General features: G+C 49.1%; 1 protein-coding gene and 1 long non-coding RNA gene across 3 annotated transcripts in view; one reads left to right on the top strand and one right to left on the bottom strand.

Moving 5' to 3' along the window:
* Positions 1–13,998, bottom strand: part of FHDC1 (FH2 domain containing 1) — a 40,644-nt gene extending 26,646 nt beyond the window's left edge. The window contains exons 1-2 of one of the 2 annotated variants that reach the window (XM_027513470.1): positions 13,912–13,998; positions 7,277–7,889 (exon numbers count right to left, since the gene is read on the bottom strand). In XM_027513470.1, the coding sequence (XP_027369271.1) occupies positions 7,277–7,753 (477 nt within the window). In that variant the 5' untranslated portion in view covers positions 7,754–7,889; positions 13,912–13,998. Of the gene's footprint in view, positions 1–7,276; positions 7,890–12,590; positions 12,704–13,911 lie in introns of those variants that run through there. The other variant, XM_027513471.1, reaches the window with a different exon arrangement.
* A 522-nt stretch (positions 13,999–14,520) lies between these two features.
* Positions 14,521–19,681, top strand: LOC113875070. The gene is made up of 3 exons (XR_003506143.1): positions 14,521–14,610; positions 16,531–16,608; positions 19,564–19,681. It is a non-coding gene; the product is annotated as an uncharacterized LOC113875070 (long non-coding RNA).
* Positions 19,682–20,152: the final 471 nt, after the last annotated feature.

Genomic DNA, 20,152 nt, shown 5'->3' with positions numbered 1-20,152 from the left:
AGTGCGTCGGCTTCTTCTTCTTGGGATGGCATGGCTGCCGGAAGCGGCCACACACCCACTGCCCAGTATCGGAAGACGGGACTGTACCCCAGACGGCCAGTGCGGAAAGAGCAAACCTCAAAAGTCCAAGCACGGCTTCTACTGAATGTCTATTGCTTCCATACCATTGTAAGGTTGAAAAACCCTAAGTCAAAAACATCATGGGACCATCTGTATATATAGAGTTTGGTACTGTTCATGGTTTCAAGCATCCACCGGGGTCTTGGAAAGTATTCCCTGCAGATACGGGAGAACTACTGTAATAATTGGGGAGGGCTTATCAGACTGAAAATTAGAACCTTTTATAGAAGGTAGTAGTAGTGTCAGTCACTCAGACGTGTCCAACTCTCTGCGACCCCATGGACTGTAGCCCGCCAGTCTCCTCTGTCCACAGGATTCTCCAGGCGAGAATACTGGAGTGGGTTGCCATGCCCTCCTCCAAGGGATCTTCCCTACCCCGGGATCGAACTCGTGTCTTCTGCATTGCAGGCAGATTCTTTACTGTCTGAGCCATCAGGGAAGCCCCTTTTTAGGGGATGGGTATTATTAAACATAGAAGCCATTTCTTTGGAAGTAAACATCCGGCCAGAATAGCTGGAGGAAAGATAACCTTAAAATTCTCCCATTTTCCCCATTTGTTTTTCGGAGGAGGGAGACTAGCTAAATAGGAATGTTGCTACAATGCTCTTTCTTTCCAAATGTACGTGATTCATTTGTGAACAGAAAAGAATCAGGTTTCAAATTAAATTCCTGGTCTCTGGGCCTGCTTCTAAGTTTATAAGAGGCAGCAAGATTGTTAACCAAAGTTAATGGGACTTCCTGGCTAGAAGGTTAAATTTTTACAAGAGTATGGTTGCCTGCTTTTGAAGACTAATCTTAAACAATCACATTATTTACTATCTGAGGGGTTTATTTCATCTTAACACAATCACCTGCCAGCCATAAAATAAACTCCTAAGCTAAAAGGACAGGCTCCTTATTGGAATCCTACCCAGGGATTACAGTTCAAGTTCAGTGTGAAGGGAGGGGAGAGGAGACGGGAGAGAAAGTCACACTTCACATCCTCTAAGAGGAGAGCTTATACCAAAAAGAGGAATCTGGATTTCAGACAGAAAATGATGTGGTTATAGAATTCACAACTAAAATGTAAGAACATGCACACTGATCTGAAGAGCTTTTTCTGCACTCATATCTACCCAGAATGGGGACAAACCTTCTTTTATATTTTTTCACTAAACTACCACCTCCTGCTATATCTCACCTTGGCAGCAGCACCCTCGCCCAGCCCCACCCTCAGCCTCTTCACCCATCGGCCCTCAGGGCTCTGTGTGCTCAATCTAGACCCCCTGCTGCTGCTGTTGGAAAAGCAGGTGGAGAAATCACTGTCATTGTCCCTATTTCACAGATAAGGAAACTGAGCCTTAGGGGTGTCATTTTATACCTTCCCAAAGCAACAGGCTCTCTCTGGTTCCTATTCACCCAGTTCTTATGACCTTCCCTTCTGCTGAGGATACAGGAATACAGAGAAATAGCGAAGGTCCCCACCAGCCCAGTATTCACACTGACATGCTTTTCCAGGAATGGGGGCAGGTCTGCAGAGAGTGGTCCACAGGCCTGGCCAAAGCCCCGGTGACCCCAGGGCTGTTCGCGTGGGACAGACGACAGCACCCAGGTTCCGGGAGTGGAGCTCTGAGCCAGGAGGGCACAGCGCGGGGGCCACGCCTGGGGCAGCAGCGGTCTCCACAGCCTGAAGTGAAGTTTCAGAACCTGGTCCGTCATTAGAGGGGCTCCTTGGGGAAAGAGCACCTTAAAGGGAAACTGGCACCCAGAGCCTCCTGCAAAGCACAGGAGAGTGAGGCGGCTGAGAACGCTGTGGGGACGGCGCCCTTCTCTCCAGGCCTCTTCAGCTGTGCCCAGTGCGGGCAGCCTACTCTCAGAGGGCATCACCTGAACGCCTCCCAAAGCGGTGTTATCACACAGTCCTTTGAAGAGGGTTATCAGGACACGTGTAAATTAGCTTATCTCACTTCCCCAAAGGCTGGCCGGAGGTTCAGATACCCGGCAGTGTAGGGCAGGAGGTGCTGGTGCTCTGAGTCACCCCCAGGAGTGCACTCCAGCGGCCCAAGAACAGGGTGACTGACCCGACCCCTCCCTCTCCACCAGTTCAGTCAATCCTATCGACTCCTTGGGACACCACAGCCTGCCACGCCCGTGACCTCGGCGTGCAGAGCTCGTGACCGTTCCCACGAGGGGCCTGCCTGCGAGTTCACTCCCCCCGGTGCACAGGGGAGCCGAGATGCGAGGGCCGGGGCCCAGCAGCTCTCGGAAGAGCCTCCCCGCAGGCTGCCAGGGCCAGGGCTCAGGCCCGCCTGCAGCCCTGAAACAGCAGCGCTGTCTCCGTGCTCAGGGAAGCTGGTGAAAGCTCCAACTAAGCGCTTCTCCTTTCTTCTACCATTCTTATACTCTCATCCATCTGCTCCAAACTCTGCCTCTCGTATTCATTACAGGAAGAAGAAACTTTCCTTTTTAAACTGTGGTAAAATACACACGTGCTGTGCTGTGTTCAGTCGCTCAGTCGTGTCTGACTCTTTGTGACCCCATGGACTGCAGCCCGCCAGGCTCCTCTGTCCATGGGGATTCTCCAGGCAAGAATGCTGGAGTGGGCTGCCATGCCCTCCTCCAGGGGATCTTCCCCGACCAGGGGTTGAACCCAGGTCTCCTGCATGGCAGGAGGATTCTTTACCAGTTGAGCCACCCAGGAAGCCCCAAAATACACACAACAGTTCCCATTTTACCATAACAGGTAACCATTTTTTTAAGTGCACAGTTCAGCAGCAATAGGTACACTCACACTATGGTGTAAACATCTCCAGAGCCCTTCATCTTGCAAACTGAGGCTCCGTCCCCAGTACACACTAACCTTCCCTCCCCACCGCTGGAGGCCACCTGCTACTTGTCTCAGACTTCAGAACATTCTGGGACTAGAACAGAAGCTGACAAAGAATGACTGATGCCTGAATTACTATGTGGGAAAATTACATTACTTTTCACAAATTTAGAAAAGCCAATCTTCCTTCCTCCCTTTCTCTTTCCTCTCCTTCCTTTTTCTAATAAGCAACTTTAATTCTTTCTTATGTGGTATGAGTAATGAGCAGTAATTATAATATTACTACACACACCACAGTGAATGACCTCAAGTGTTTTCAACGTTTACATTTTTTTTTCAAATTTCAGTTTTATGGACATGTAATTGAGAAATAAAATTGTAAGAAATTTAAGGAATACATGGTGATTTGATATATATATACACACTGCATGCTGACATACATTCCCCTCGTCTAGTTAAAGAACATCCATCGCCTAACATATTTCTCTTTTGTGAGTGTGTGTGTAGAGTGAAGTTCTACTCTCCTAGCAAATAACAGTGTTATCAACCAGTCACCAGGTTCCATATTATGTCCTCAGACCCCATTCATCTTACAGTTTTCTCTGTGAACACCTATTTTGACCCATCATACTGGTGTCTTATAAGACAGTCCCTCTGCTCCTTTGGCTCACTTCTGGCAGTTCAGTTTACTTTCTTTGGAGGAGACGAGATGGCTAGGACTGTCTTCCCCTTCAGAGCATTTCAGATTCTGTAGGGAGACAAATGCAGCCCTAAGTAACCAGCTCTGGGGGGCTGAAGAGCAGCGCTAACAGATGGACAGGGGCTTCTCAGACCTGAGACCACCGAACTCAGGAAAGAAGATGGAGTTTGAGTTGAATCTCTTTATTACTACCCCAGTAATTTGTTTGTTTGTTATTTCTAGTTACTTTATTACAGTTTATTATTGTAGCATCTGTAGCCTCTTCAAGTTAATTTTTAGCTAACAAAGATACACAGACAGTATTTCATAACCTTTTCCCCCTTACTAAATGTTCTAATTTACTATTTCAGATGTTGCTCTTCCTAAATTTAGCCATTCTCAAATCCAGTTCTTCTCTGTCTCCCAGTAATTTCTTCCTTCAGAGTACAATGGAACTTATTTGTAATGCTTTATAAGCTCTTTAAAGCCAGAGCCCACCGCATAACGGCAGGTCATTTCTTTAGGAGGTTATTACATTTCAAGGGGACATAATCGGATTCGTGGTGTGTCTGAGTCTCCAGAACTATGAGCTGTGTGGCAGCAGACTGGAAAGCCACACTTCCAGGCTCAGGACGGAGCTCCTTGGCTACAGGCTTCCCGTGCACACTTCATTTGCAGTTTCAACCCTGGACTCCACTTACTACTGAGGGAATCGGAAGATGGATCCCTGGTCTGTGTTAGACTACCATTCTGCTGGGCTGTAACTTCTCTACAAGAAAATCTAATGACGGAATAAAATAGCATGTACTGTATTCTTTTGCCAAAAAAAAGAAGTATATGTAGTATATGTGATACTTCTTACTTTGAGCCATGTTGGAGATAGCATGAAAAATGGAAATGAATTCTGGACCCCCTGTGATGTGACAATATTACCTAATCTATCCTTAAATCCATCTACCTTCACTACTTATCCTGAGTACTGAAGAGTTGAAGAGTTAGATCACCTTATAATATAGTCGTGGTGATTTCATTTTTCTTTCTAGACAGCTGTCTCTCAGATTAGGACCTACATGTGTTAAAAGATATCTGCACACCCACCATTCATAGCAGCATTATTCACAAAAACCAAAAGGTGGAAGCGACCCAAGTGTCCGTCAAGGATGGCTAGATAAAAAAAATATGATAAATATATGCCTGCTTGCTCAGTCACTCAGTCGCATCCGACTCTTTGTGACCCTCTGGACTGTAGCCCACCAGGCTCCTCTGTCCATGGGATTCTCCAGGCAAGAGTACTGGAGTGGGTTGCCACTTCCTCCTCCAGGGGATCTTCCTGACCCAGAGATCAAAACTGAGTCTCATACAACTCCTGCCTTCGCAGGCAGAATCTTTTGCCACCGAGCCACCTGGGAAACGCTGTGATATACACATGCAATGGAATATTAGCCTGAAAATTCTGGCACATGTTACAGCATGGATGAACCTTGAAAACACTGTGCTAAGTGAAACAGTCCGGTCACAAAAAGACAAATACTGTGCGAGGTACCTCGGGTAGTTAGACTCAGAGAGACAGAAAGGGGAAGGGTGGCTGCCAGGGGCTGGGGGGAGAGGACAGCGGGAACAGTTTGCATTTTGCAAGATGCAAGGACTTCTGTGGACGGGTGGTGATGGTGGCCATTCAACAACGTGAATGTTTCCATGCTACTAAACGATACACTTAAAAACTGTTCAGAGAGACTTCCCTCATGGTCCAATGGCTAAGACTCTGTGCTTCCAATGCAGGGGGCCCAGGTTCAATCTCTGGTTGGGAAAGCAGATCCCACATGCTGCAACTAAGACCTGGCAAAGCCAAATCAATAAACAGTTTTAAAAAATTTTAAGAGGGTGAATGTTATACTATGTACATATCACCACAATTTAAAATATAATTATTCACTTTCAGGCTTTGTTTTTTTTTTAAGTTAAAGAAAAAAAAGAAAAGATGTACCTAGAGTAAAGGGAGGTGAAGAGAAAGACTCTTTTACCTGAATTTTAGATCTGGCCTAAGAAATAGACATTTCTGCTTCTGCCTTAGTTGGGAAAAGATGTTATAAGCCCCTCCTGTTCCTTCCATCAGTGGGTCTGAATCCCTCTTGAAGTCACAAACATCCAGCACCAAGTTCTGTACAGCCTCTTAAACACCTGGCCAGCGGCCTCCCTGGGGGCTCGATCGGCCAGATCCCCTTCTGTCTGTGATGGGCTTTCCTGAGACACGTGCTCTGACTCCGGGCCCCCATCCACTCTTTCCTTCAAAGTGCTGGAAGGCCAGCAAGCAGAGCTGGGGAACAACGGTAAGGATGACCTACTGTCCAGCAGGAGCCTCTGCTGGAAGTGAGGTCACAGGCCAGGGCACTGAAGAAATGCCTTCCTGCTCCTTCTGATACTGAAGCGATGAGCTCAGAAATCAAAGGTCTTTGCACAAAGCAGAGAGCAGGGAAAGCCAGGACGCTGAGCATGTCCTGAACACCTCCTCTCATATGCCTCTCAGCTCACGCCTAATTCCACTCCTAGGGTTCTCCATATTTCATAAAAACTTGGCTGTTTCAACAGGGGACCATATAGCCAGTTTCAAGGGCCCCCAGACAGAGAAAAGAGGTCAATACTGCCAGCTCAAGAATTCAATGATGTGGAGAGCTACCACTTCATTTCAGAGCTCTGCCCATTCTCTTATCTAGTCAGCTCTATTTTCCTTGCTCCTTTCCAACAGATTAAAAAATAATGCATTTCTATTGCCCTTATTTTGGGGGGTGTCAACATCCTTTTCCCTCTTGGTTTCCTAATTAATTCTTCTAGCAAGTAGGGTTGTCTTAATTTACCTTCATGCTTCTAAACAGAGAATACTTACAAAGCTCATTTTGCATCAGTTTCTGTAAGACATGGTGACCTGTTTCTCTGGGGCCATGCTTTCACTTAACTTTTCAGAACTTGTTAGCTTTATATTTTTCTCAAAGTAACACAGCTCGTGTTCACTGGAAACATGCTTTGTAGAAAGTCTATCTAATCACTGGCAACATGCTTTGTAGAAAGTCTATCTGAAAATAGCGTTATGCTTTGGCTGTCAGAAATCTCTGTTCCACAAAGGCCAAAATTTAATTAGGAGGTCAGAGGAATAAAGACCACCTCAAAACACTTGTGGAAAGAAAACTGGAGGGAAAAACAAAGATAAACGTCTAAGGATGTACATTACTTAATGATGTTATTTAATAAAAGGCATTTCGTCTCAGAGAGCTCCAGTTAATGTCAAGTAACTGAGTTCAGAAGCTCAGAGTTTTGTTTCCGCGGAGCTCTTCCACCCGGGGTGCGGGGAGGGGCGTGGGACATGCAGATTTGCTGCAGGCAGGGCTGGGCTGGGAGGCCAGTGAGGCCCCAGACAGCGTGTTCTCCGCATGAGGTCATGGTCCTCTGGGACGTCTGGGAGGATACGGCTCGCAGGCCTCTTACACTTGCTTGCTGCTCAGCTCAGGCTCATCATATAGGGCCCTCCTTTCATTTTCAGAGCGTGCTCACTCGGGTTATCTCATGTCTCAGTGATTCCAGCAGGTTTGGGAACGGAGGCACATACCCAAACACAAAACCACGCAGCATGAGGAGAAGCGCCACCCCCCACCCCCCCCACCTCCGTGGGCCTCTCTTACCTCTTCTCTGGCCTCCCTGGAGGACGAATGTAAAGACCCTCCCCTCCGGGAAGGGGGAGCCATGGTGGCATCTTCCTGCTGCCCAAACAGCTCTTCGACGGTCTTGGTGTCGATCTGGTAGTGATGCTGCTGGCTGGCTGCCAAGGTCCAGATGTTGGTTTTGCCCCGAACTTGCTCTTCTGGAATGGTTTTCCAATAAAAGCTTCTCATCCGCTTTTTCTTACCAAGCTGGCTGTAGCCGTTCAGGTGAGAGTTTGGGGGTAGTCCTGGAGGAGGTGGGGGCACCGGAGGCCCCCCTGGCAGTGGAGGGGGAGGGGGCGGGGAGGGGGGAAGCCCCTCCCCCGAGTAGGGACAGAGCGGCGGTGGTGGCGGGGGAGGTGGCGGGGGCGGTGCCTGCGCAGTCATGAAGCCGGCTGCCATGGCGGTGTTCCCATTGCCTTTATCGCTGACCAAGGAGACACAGTTCATAACATGCATAGCACCGTTGCCTTCTAAGGAGGCAATTTCTTGCCCTTGGGGAAGCAGACACAGCCATCAAACTTGTGCCATGCTTTTCCATCTGCTAGTAGGCCGCCAGAGAAAAGGCAGCGGGGTGGTGTGTCCTCTTCCAAACCTGCAAAGATAAGACAACTTTCAGTTCCGTTCAGGAGGACACTGCCATATGGCGACTCCCTTCCCAGGCCACTGCCAGCCCTCCCAGAGTAGCTGGATGTTAAAATCAACGAGGGCCACAGGTCCAGAAGAGCACGGAAAGGGACTAATAGCTTTCTAAACGTGAACCAAATTTTACTACCTGGAAATGCTGCCAAAGCAGCAATGGTAAACCCCATCTGGAAACCTTCCATTCACCAATAAACACATATTTACCAGAACCTGCGATAGGTTCAGCTCACTTTCTGAATAAGCTACTTGTTCACTAACTGGCTTGTTTCCTTGGGGCAGTGGATCTCCCATCCCTGGGGAAATTACCCAGATGGCTAAAGCCTTAGTGACTCTGCCTTTCTCCAGTAGGGACATGTCCCTGGGTCAGCGGGTCAAAGGGCACCCTCCACTTTGCACATATGATAAACTAATGGCCAAACCTTCTCCCAGAATCAAGGCCACCATCTTCCACCTATACCTGGTGATGCTGCTTCCCCGCAGAGGAAAGAATGCCAGGCAGGAAGATGAAAGGTTCCAGATCGAAACCCACCTTTCTTGCTTACAGTTTTAGAAGGGCCACTTCCTCTCACTAGACTTGGGCTTTCTCCTTTGTAAATTTAGGAGGCTGGGATTGACCTCCACCTTCGCTCCACCAGCAGTTGTTTCGGGCTCGTGTTAAGGCATTCTCTGTGCACCATCAGAACACTTCTCTGCCTCTCCTGCTCCATCTGAGACTATTAGCAGAGCAGACACCGGCACAAGACGGGAGGTGCCCAAACCACGCCTGTCACATGTCTACCCCTCATCCACTCAGTCACGGGCTTATCTCAATGGCTTGTGTTTTTATTGACCTTTAAATGTTTGTTTTTGGTGTTTTTGGTGGCGGAATCTGGTGTGAAAACAGGGGTCAAAACAACTACATTTCTTCAGCTATGAGGACAGGTGAGTGGACACAGGGCCCCGTGCAGGCTGTGGAATGTGCACCCAAGTATGTGGGCATGTAAAAAGGGGGCTGTTCTGTCCAGGTGATAAAGGCTCACATGGAGGAGGAATCATCCTTCTACAGCATTCACTTACACATCTTCATCAAACACAGCAGAATTCTACAGGAGTAAATGTTATTAAATGTTTCACGCAGAATCACACACAAACGGCAGGCCTGCCTCGGGAGGAAGAGGGAAGACTCCAAAAAGAGTCTCTTCTTCAGATCCCAGGTCTGCTACTTCTTTGGGGGTGCAACCTGGGCTGAGGTAGATTATTTAACTTATATTTCAGCATCCTCCTCTGTACTCCACACTGTAAGCATACACCATTCCATTGGTTTGTATGAGATAAATGAGCTCATACATGTACACCCTTACCAAGACGCCTGGTACGTGGTTAGCCATTACTAACAACTGGTATCAGATGCATATACAATTTCTCTTTATTTTCACAAGTAGTACATTTGCCTTAAAATACATATTGCGTTTACAAGTAAAATGCTAAGTTGCCCTTGGCTACTAGAAACATACCTTTAATATTTCCAATCTCTGCTTTCTAAGTTACTAGGTTTATGACCTTTGTCCTTTTTCAATACTCAGTGATTGTATATTACATTTCTACACATTACGGGAACAAACGTTTTTATGAAACATTTAAATATTTAAGTTCTAAAAATTATATATGGGGAGAAAATAGGATAATTGGATAAATTTTTTTAAGCATTTTAAACACTTTTAAGTGCACATCCCTTGGACTGCAAGGAGATCCAACCAGTCCATTCTGAAGGAGATCAGCCCTGGGATTTCTTTGGAAGGAATGATGCTAAAGCTGAAACTCCAGTACTTTGGCCACCTCATGCGAAGAGTTGACTCATTGGAAAAGACTCTGATGCTGGGAGGGATTGGGGGCAGGAGGAGAAGGGGACGACAGAGGATGAGATGGCTGGATGGTATCACTGACTCGATGGACATGAGTCTGAGTGAACTCCGGGAGTTGGTGATGGACAGGGAGGCCTGGCGTGCTGTGATTCATGGGGTCGCAAAGAGTCGGACACGACTGAGCGACTGAACTGAACTGAACTGAACTGAAGTGCACATCAGTGGCATTAAGTACATTCACATTGTTGTGCGAAGTGTCATCATGGCATAATGTTTTAGAAAGTAAAACTGAAAATATTTATCCAAGCCAACTTACAACTCACTAGAGATGCAACCAGCTTTCAGAAGGAATTTTCATAATTATCATTAGGGGCGTAACTAGGCTGTTTTCATAGTTGGCACCCCTAAAGCAAATGACTCATTGTCAATTACAGTTTATAGTTATATTTGAACTCTTCTTCTCTCAAGACTCTACAGGTAATCTTGGCAGTTTATCCTTACATATTTTAAAATACTTCTGTACACGAAATATCTCATATATAGAAGAATTGCTAATCCTCCAATTCACCTCCAATTCCAGATATGCTGACTTGTTTATAGATTATCCCTGTTAAGAATGGTGATGAGCTAAAAACGTCCCCATCCTAGAAAGAAGTAACTCATTCGGCGCTGTGTTAGTATATGCACAGCTGTGCCATTAAACCTCCCATAGCAAATGTGAAGATACTAATAAAGAGTGAGAAAGACTATGCCCTCAAAGGTCGTGCAACAACACTGTCTCCTAATACCAAAGCCCCTAAGCATATAGGTTCTTTTGAGTACAGCCTTTTCTGCAGAGGAAATACAAGCTTAAAGCTTGTCAAAGTAAAAAGTGACACGAGCTGGTTTTGCATGGGCAGGATTCTAACCACTATTCTGTCTTGAGAAAGAATGCTATTTTAGAAAGTTAAAGGAACAAAAGAAAATTTACAACATTGTGCCTGGTATGTTGTCTGGCTAATTTTTTCCCAGGGTAACATACAAGGATCCTAGGCCCCCAACAGCTTCTAATGAATGAGTTCTCCAGCAATGATTAGCTAAGATGCTAATGCTTTTACTAGAAGCCTCAATGGGGCTTTGACAGGGCTTCCCCCTTGGGCCAGGATTTCCAATGTCAAAGAGATGGCAGGAAAAAGAAAGTGCAGACAGACATTCTAACCCTTTCCACAGTCCCATGAGATATTAAAACAGAGGACACACAAAGTGCCAGATTAAAGCTTGTCCGCAGTGAAGATGCAAAGGTGTACTCTCCAAGCCTGCGAGAACACAGGTGACGAAGCAGCCCCGAAGCAGACTGCTTCACACAGTGGGCGGCTGCCTTCCTGACAATGGAATGAGCTTTGGGCTCTATCTGGAAAATGTCAAGTGTCTCATCAATCTCCCCCAGGGCAAAGAGAGACAGGCTTGTATTTAACATCTTACCTACAGGTTGGGGACCTCAGCAGCAGGGGGGACGGCTGCTAAGGTTGACAAATGCCCAGCCCTGAGTAAATCATAGAGGTGTCACAATCAGTCTCTGAAGATGAGAACTTCTCTTCAAGTCCCCTGACTGCTAATCAGGACCCACTGGGGGTAAATCCGAGTGGAGGTCTCTCCTGGGGAGGCTGTAGCTCAGCTGAACATCTCCCAACTATGGGTTTTTAATAAGGGGACATTTGAGCTGATCAGTAAGCAAAAAGTCTTAGAATGAGAATGTTTATAAGGGTCTTCAAAGGAGCCCGACTCTTGCCTTTGCTCTTGGTGTCAGAAACAGTGTTGAAGCTCTTGAAGGGAGTGGGTGGCAGGGAAGAAAAGAATAAGTATATTTCATTTCACAGTGTATTTAGGAGGAAAACGTGTTCCTGAAAGCTCCTTCGGGGCTCAGAGCTTTCCTGAAAGAAGGTTAGTAGGGCCCTGTTGCTCAGCTGATCACTCACCCGCTAGGTCAACAAAAAGCAAAAGTAAACGCCAGGGGAAACCTACCAGAAAAACCTCTCCCTCTGATTCCTGACTTGTGTCACAGATGAGGTGGGAGCAGGAAAGGCTGGCCCACACCCTTCTGATGACAAACGGGGGCAGAGCAAGCCCGGTGTGGAGAGAAGAGGCAGAGGAACCCACAGCTCTGTTTTATTTGGGGAGAGAGGAGAGGGTGGGGAAGGAGCAGTCAATTCTAAAACACGGAATGTTTGCTTCCACCAACTTACTGGGAAAACGCCTCCCCCCATCACCTATCTTTCAAAACCTTTCTTGACTATTGAACACAAAACGTCAACCACACAGTGGAACCAGAGCTGGCAACACCCAACCAGGTCTTCACCTTGGCACTTTCACCTGCAGTGAAAAACCCAAGATGCTTTCAGTCCCCGCAGTTAATCCGCTGTCGCACAACAATCCACAGACACCCCTGAGCGCGACACCCTGGGAGCAGAGATAAAAACGCCTGCGTTTTCAAGGTACATTTTCAGCTTCTCTCAATGTCCCCAAACCAAGAGGGGGGGAAAAAAAGCACACAGGCGCCAAAGGATGCTCTAAAGAGAAAAAAGCGCTCGCGATTCATTCCAGGAAGACAACCATGGGTCAGGAGAGAGGGGGTCACAGACAGTCAAACCCCAGGGGCAGTTTCTATGCAAACAGCTGTTTGAAAATGGACTCCCGAGGAGTCGGCATGGGGGACACCGGGACCCGATTTCTTTCTGGAGGCCCAGCAGTTCCCCAGGTCTCTGCACTGGCAAGCGGTCCACCGCGTCCTTCCATCCCCAACCCCCGGCTCGTGTCCCAACCCAGCCACTCACCGAAGCGCCACCGGCCCGGCCGCACGAAAGGCTCCGAGGGCGCTGCCTCCGCCCGAGTCCCCGGGGAGCCCCGTTTGGCCAGTGCCGGTTGGGCCGCCGGCGCCTGCGCGTCCTTATCTGGGCGGCGGCGGGAGGGTGAGGGAGAGGGCGCCGGTGCGCGGCCCAGATAGACGCCCACACGCGCCGCGCAGGCTCCGCGGCGGGCCCGGGGCGCGCGCCGGGGAGGCCCGGCCGCCCTCGACGCTGGGACACGCGGGCCCGTCGGGCGGACGCCGGGACCCGGCCAGACCCTGCGCCTCCCGGCAGCGCCGGGCGAGAGTCCTCCGGCAGAAGGTCCTGGAGCAGCAGCCGCACCGACGCGCCCCTCCCTGGCCCCGCTAGGGTCGGCGACTCAGCCCCGCGCCTCCGGGGCCCCCGCCGAGCCTGGTTCCCCCAAGCCGAGTTGGGGGCTCGCTCACTAGGGGAGGTGTCACTGGGCTTGACGCTAAAGGAAGGGGTCTCCCGGCTTGCGGGTTCCGCCAGCTCCTCGAATCTCAGCGGAGACGCTTCCCCAGGTCCGGGGTCCTAGTCCCGGGCGCGGGGGAGAGAGCCTCGCGGCCGCAGTGCGGAGCGGCCAAAGGGAGCGGGGCAGAGCCGGCGAGGAGAACAGACGGGAGACGCCTGGTGTTTGGTCAGGGGATTAAACCGGCAGCCCCGGGTCCCTGAGCTGGGGCACCGCGGCGGCTGGAGGTGACCCGCCAGCCCACCCCTTCCTCCCTCAACTTCGACGAGCGCAGGGTTCAACTTCCAACCTGAACTTCGCACGGGCCGAGTGGACGTGCCAGTGCGAGTGCCGCTTTGTCGTCGGCCCGCATCACTCGGACGCCGTTCTGGCCAGCCCCGCACCCACTGGCAGGAGGGGCGAGTCGTGGCTCCCAGCTGGCCAGGGAGCCGGCGCGGCGCCCCTCGCTGCGCGCTCTTGGATGGGCGGGGATCCAGTGGGAGCGCAGTTTATCCGAGTCCTCGCAGCTAAAGCTCAATCAGCCAGCCGAGGTTTAACCCGGAGGCCGCCAGGGACCTATCTGGTTCTACGTACGCGCGTCCAGACCGGAGCGTCTTCCCCTCAAGGGGTCGATCGCTGTCCTCTGCGGCCTGGCGACTGCAGCCACCAGGTCGAGAGAGCTCAAACCTCCCCAGCCTTCCCGGTGAAGCTCGAAGACAGCCGAGACTCGGCGCCCCAGCACCGGGTCCGGGCTGATCCGCTCCTCCGGAGTGGAGGACTCTCCGTCTCCGGGTACTCTCGAGCAGCGATAGCTCCGCCGGGGCCGCACTGCTCACTTACCCGCGGCCGGAGCTCCCAGTGCGCGCTCTTCTCCCAGCCGTCCGCGGTCTCCCGGCGCCGCTGCCTTCTCCCGGCTGCTGCAGCCGCGTCAGCTCGGGACCGCGAGGGGGCAGGGCGGCGCGGGGCGGGGCGCGGCCGCTGCCTCAGGTAACAATGCTGCAGACCAGGCTGCTCTCAGCGCCAGCTGCAAAGGGCAGCACGCCCTTTCCTGCTCGGCCCTTCCGCCCTCACTCCGGGAGCGCCCACGCCGGTGCTGCCGCGTTCACCTGCGCGGGACCCCGGGGGCGTGGTTGCCAGCACCCGAAGGCTGGCGCAGAGCGGCCACCGAGGAAAGTCGAGGGGCGGCAGGGGACAGAGAGGTACGGACTGTGCAGAAGAACCAGGTGTCCTCCTGGAACCAGCAAAGGGAGGCGCCGAGCTGGTTCTGAACCCGCAAGTGGCTCCACAAAGGAGCCTCTGCGACAGCCTCCCCAACGCCATTGCCAGTGCACACGCGCGCGCACACGCATATTAGCACATTCATGCACGCTCAAACCCCGCGCGCACACACAAACGCGTGCCAGGCCTCCCTCTGCCCAACACACTCGTTTCTACCGGGAGCAGGAGTCAGCACTGGGGTGAACTGTCCCAGCCTGCGTGGCCGAGTCCCAGCCGGGCCGTAGCTTCCCAAATCAGCTTCTCCCTGGCCCGTGTCATCCGGTAAGTTTGTTACTTTTTTTTTTTTTATCTCCTCAACGATAGTGGTAAGAGAAACCTTTCAGTTATATATAAAAGAAAAAGTCCATCCCAGGACTGATTGAATAAACAGAGCTGTCTGGGAAAGGCCCCTCACAGGAGGAAACCCGGGAACGGTTTAATTGCATCTTTTTTCAAAGTGACTTGTGAGCCAGGCAGTGAGAAAGGAGTAATCAAAGAAAACCCATCCCGAGCGAAGCGGCTGATGGGAAATCAGCTGCAGGGGTGGGGAGGTGCCCTCTGCGAGGATGAAGTCATTGCTACCTTTGGCTCTGTGCTCGCAGATAGCAGACCAGGGCTTATCCAGCTTCTGGTGCCTGAGGACTTCCGCCTTTGTGCCCTGGTCCACAGCCCCTGAATTCCCAGGACAGAATTCCCGGCCTCCAAGTGGATAGAAAACGAGAAGCTATTAGGATAAAACCGAGAACAAACAACCCCCCACCCCCAAACAAAATCCTGCCCAGCAGGCTTACACTACCATCAAGAAAAGTAGATCCAGGGAAGACCATGGAAAATCTCAAGGGGTGCGGAGTGTCTGTTACAGAAGAGATGGCCTCAGAGGAATACTGACGGCAGAGGCAAAAGTTAAAGTGAAGTCGCTCAGTCGTGTCTGACTGTTTGCGAACCCACGGACTGTAGCCCACCAGGCTCCTCCATCCATGAGAATCTCCAGGCAGGAATACTGGAGTGGGTTGCCATTTCCTTCTCCAGGGGATCTTCCCGACCCCAGGATCAAACCCGGGTATCCTGCCTTGTAGGCAGATGCTTTACCATCTGAGCTACCAGGGAAGCCCAAAAGTTAAATTACAGAATAGCAAAGTGAGGCGCTAATGGCATCCTCTTCTTTTATGTTAACCTTGCCAGATGAGGCATCTACAGACACTTCTTGCTCAGCAAGCCCCCTTCCTCACAATGTACTGAGTGTGCATTCTAAAATCAGTCACTTTTTTTGCAGGGTCAAGTCCAGTGACCCATCCTCAGTCCTTCAGCCCTTTGATGTCCTTGCAGCATCCTGACTGCAGGCCTTCTGTCTGTCTCTTTACTGACCCTTCTTGTCCTCTGAGGACAGTAACTGGATTCTTCTAGCTCTTTATTTCCCCTTATCCCATGGGTACTGCCTTCTGACTTCAACCCACAGGGGTCCAGAATTTGTAGGGCCTGAAGCTTGGATATACAACTCCCCAGGGAGCTTTTAAAAGAAGAACAGTTAAGACTTACAAACGCAACCCAGCTTGGTGTCCCAGGGAGTGTCTGGGGAAACTGAGAGGCAGGAGAGTGAGCTCTGAGGTGAGTTCACCTCTGACTTCACCTCTGTATCCATACTCTGTCCCTGTAATGGTTCAAGTCCAAATTCCTTGTCCAAAAGTCAACTCATCTGTCTCTCAATACTAGTACTCTTCCATCTGCACCCCTTATTTAAGACCTGATTTTTAAAAAAAATATTTTTTTGTTGTGGACCATTTTCTTAAAGTCTTTATTGAATGAGTTACAATATTGCTTTTGTTTTATGTCTTGGTTTTTTGGCCACAAGGCATGTGGGATCTTAGTTCCCCGACAAAGGATCGAGCCTGCGTCCCCTGCATTGGAAGGCCAAGTCAGTAACCAGTGGACCTCCAGGGAAATCCCAAGTCCAGATTTTTAAAATTTAAAATCCCAGTTTTCCTCTGGGTTCTTTTTCTCTTTCACATTTTTAATATCCAAGTATTTGCACATTTGTCGTTCTTTACCAAGTGGTATCTACTCCATCTGTACTTTGTATGCACCGCCACTATCCCAGCCCCGTGAGAGGAAGGAGGCGGTGGTTTCTTTGCTGTTGGCTGTGTTTCAGGCATCACGCTTGATTCTCACAACCTTCCTAGAAATCCTACCTTTTCTATTTTGCAGCTTGGATAATTGAAACCTGGACTCCTGCACCCACTGCTTCAGCAGTCTCTCTGCCTCTCCTCCTGACTCTGCTGTCAGGTCAGTGTTTTTCAAAGCCTGATTTCCATCCCATCACCCACCCTTTTGAAACCTTCTGTAGGTTTGCATAGGTGCCTGCAGGGGGGAGATGGCCATCTTCTGTCTGACACGTCGGCAGCATCCTTCCTTCGTCTTCTGCAGCGTGAAGCACCCCATTTCACTCAGTTTGTATAGAGATGCATTTTTGATGTATCTGCAGGAGGAGGTGAATTCCACGTCCTTGTACTCCGCCACCTTGATTCCCTCCCATTTCCCTTGAGCAGCACTGTGTGCTGACCCTGAAAGAAACACATTTATTTTCATTCTTCTTTTCTGAGTTGTGCATATGAGGCAGCCAAAACGCCCTTGAATAGAGCAGAACACAGTTCTCACTCTAATGTCCCAGTGGGTTGGATCTGAGGCTGCAAATCCAGAGGGCAATTTATCCTTCATTCATTGTGAGCCACACCTTCATCTCACCTAAGACTGTGCTCAGGAGTTAAGATCTGCAGTTCATCTGTTTCCCAGCAATGTGCCAGCCACTCTGCGGGGAGGCCAGAAAGCCTCTTGAAGCCAGGCTGCCCAAAGTCAGCGCAGCTCCTGGAGTTTGTGGCCAGGAGGTTGCTGCTGCTGCTGCTACTTCTGGGCTCCTGGGCCGTGGTCAGCCCGCACCTCTCCAGGCCAGCTGGGCCTCCTGGGAGCGTGGCAGGGGCTCCGAGTGGCTTCCTAGGTGCCAGCTGCAAGCCCTACTGAAGAATTCTGTTTGCAGCTCTCCCTCCCTCTCCCTAGGCTGTCCTTCCCTGAGGGCTTCATTTCCTTTGCCCAGATCATTGTATTTCTTTCAGCCTCAGCTCCTCGGCCCTGAAAAGCTTTCAGTTTCTCCTACACGGAGCATTTCGGATTTGGATCTCTCGTTGTGTGGGTGCTGAATCACTCAGTCATGCCCAGCTCAGTGTGACCCCATGGACCACAGCCCACCAGGCTCCTCGGTCCACAGGATTCTCCAGGCAAGAATACTGGAGTGGGTTGCCATTCCCTTCTCCAGGGGATCTTCCTGACCCAGGGATCGAACCCAGGTCTCCTGTATTACAGGCAGATTCTTTATTGTCTGAGCCACCTGGGAAGCCATGAAAGAAAACTTTCAAACCAAAATGAGGCAAATGTCAGGATGCAATCTAAAGAAGACTTCACAGTTCTGAGACAGGCTTATCTGCTCAAGCAGTGTGGTCCTCTGGGGACCACGGTGACACACCAAGTCCCCTCTGGCTTAGTAGTGAGGCTGCAAATTAATTTTTAAATCTTTCTCTCCCTCTCCCTTTCTAATATAGACTGAGATTTACTTCATCTTTGCTCTTCTTAAAACATGTATTTGATGAAATTAGTTGTTCAGTAGATTATGGGCTATATCTTTGCTCTTAACAATTGGAAACTGCAAAAAGAAACAAACCTTACCACCTCTGTAGTTAAACAGACTTGCAGACAAAAGCAAAGTCTCACCAGCCCTTCTAGCAACAGCCATTTCTAAGAGAAATCGCTAGACCTTGTTTCCTTCAGAAAACGAAAGTGTAAAATGAATAAAATGAGCAGAATTTATAACATCACTATGAATGCAGATGTGCATCCAATACCTTATTGGCAAACTGCAGACACTGTATTACTATAATTTTCCAAACAACTCGGAACTGACAAAATGAGGCTTTATTTTTGTAGGCTAAGACTTAAATTTGAATAGCAAGTTGCCTTTTATAAACATTGGAAATAATGTCTAGGTTCTGATCCTTAAGAGGGAGAAACTTTGTTTCTGGATGCTAAGTAGTGATCTCTGAAAGTTGTAAATAGAAAATGTTTCCACACGTGGTATTGATATCCATGGTAGCATTAACGGCTTTTCCTTTGCCAGAGGTAAATACAGGTACTTTGTCAACAGCAGTGCCTCGTTTGTTTGGGGGTAGGAGAGATTATGGACAGTCCTTATCCAATGTACGACTGATGTAATCAGATGCCCCTTGTCCCTACCTGCCCATGTTTCCTTACAGCAAAGTGTCCATCTTCTCTTTTTTAAGACGTGTGTGTGTGTTTGGAGACAGGGAAGAAAAAGGAGACTTAGGTAAGAGAAAAGCTGCAGGTATCACTGAGTTTTTACCCAGAAAACCTTCGGCTAGACTTTTTTTTTAGTTTACATTTGGTACAGTGCTTAGAAAACTGGTTGATTTTAATTACAAATGTATGTCTAGCTGTTATAACATTCAAATTATGAGGAAAAAATAGCTTTAAAATAAAACATGAAAGTATATCACTTCTTTCCACTACCCATCATCAAAATCAAGTGTGTGTCTCAGTAAGAGGAATTAAGGTAAAGAGGGTGTCAGATGCCAATTTCTTTGGCTACCGGTTCTGTTTCCAAGTTGTTTACCGTCCAAGAAGTTAGAAGAGCAAACAGTAATTTGAAACCATAACACACACGGTATGGGCATTCCCCAAACAGAAACCCAGCGAACCAACAGTGTCGGGATGCGATGGTGTGTGTGTGTGTGTGTGTGTGTGTGTGTGTGTGTGTGTGTGTGTGTGTATGTGTGTTGTGTATGTCCCATACAGGGCTTTGTAGAGTGTATGAAGGTGGGAGAAAAGCCATGTTGATGACTTAGCAATTTGGAAAGCTTTTCTTTTTTTGCTGCCCTGGAAAACTGAGTTTGTATTTAGTTTATGAACAATCCCTTTGCACTAAGCTGCCATTAGGTCGGTCAAAAAGTTCATTGGGTTTTTCTGTTAGATCTTACGGAAAAACCCAAATGAACTTTTTGGCTAACTCCATAATAATAAGGTAAATACTCTGGGTATGATAGCAAACAACAAAACTAGCCAATAGCAATTAGCATTTTAACATTTCTCAAGCCAGATTTATAAAAATAATGAAAATGGACCATTTTAAAAACTACTTACGCATTTTTGACTGTGGTGGGCTTCGTTGCTCTGCAGGCTTTCTCCAGTTAAGGCAGCGGGGCTGCTCCTCACTGCAGTGCGGAGGCTTCTCTTGTGGAGCACAGACTCCTGAACCCAGGCTCAGTAGTTGCGGTGCCCTGGCTCAGCTGCTCCTTGACATGTGGAATCTTCCTGGATCAGGGATCAAACCCATGTCCTCTGCATTGGCAAGCAGATTCCCAACCACTGGACTGCCAGGGAAATCTGAAAATGCACCACTCTGGAGAAAGTGAAGAGGGTGAGCTTTTTGTTGCAAACACCGTTATTCAGGTTTTGACTGGCCTTGGCACAAAGACGATCCCTGCCGAAACACCCAGTGTCAGTTTCCTCACAGTTCCATCCTTCTGTGGGCTGACCAGGCTAAAACTGGCAGGGGGAGCATGGCGTGAAATCTAGGACTTCTCATCTTCACTCCTATTAAATAGCTTGCCGGCTCCCTCCTGAAGAAAGAGGCTTCTATGTTTAATCTAACTCACAGAGGGAGTGGTATTACATGTTCAGGCATTTGTAAAGTGGACGAAAAAATTTCCCCTCACATTCTAAGTTCCTTTTATGTAGCGTTCTTGTGCATATGATCACCTTGTGT

Source organism: Bos indicus x Bos taurus, chromosome 17, assembly GCF_003369695.1.
Source record: "Bos indicus x Bos taurus breed Angus x Brahman F1 hybrid chromosome 17, Bos_hybrid_MaternalHap_v2.0, whole genome shotgun sequence".
Taxonomy (NCBI): Eukaryota; Metazoa; Chordata; class Mammalia; order Artiodactyla; family Bovidae; genus Bos; species Bos indicus x Bos taurus.
Note: the sequence above shows the minus strand (reverse complement) of the source record. Positions and strands in the feature narration are given on the sequence as shown.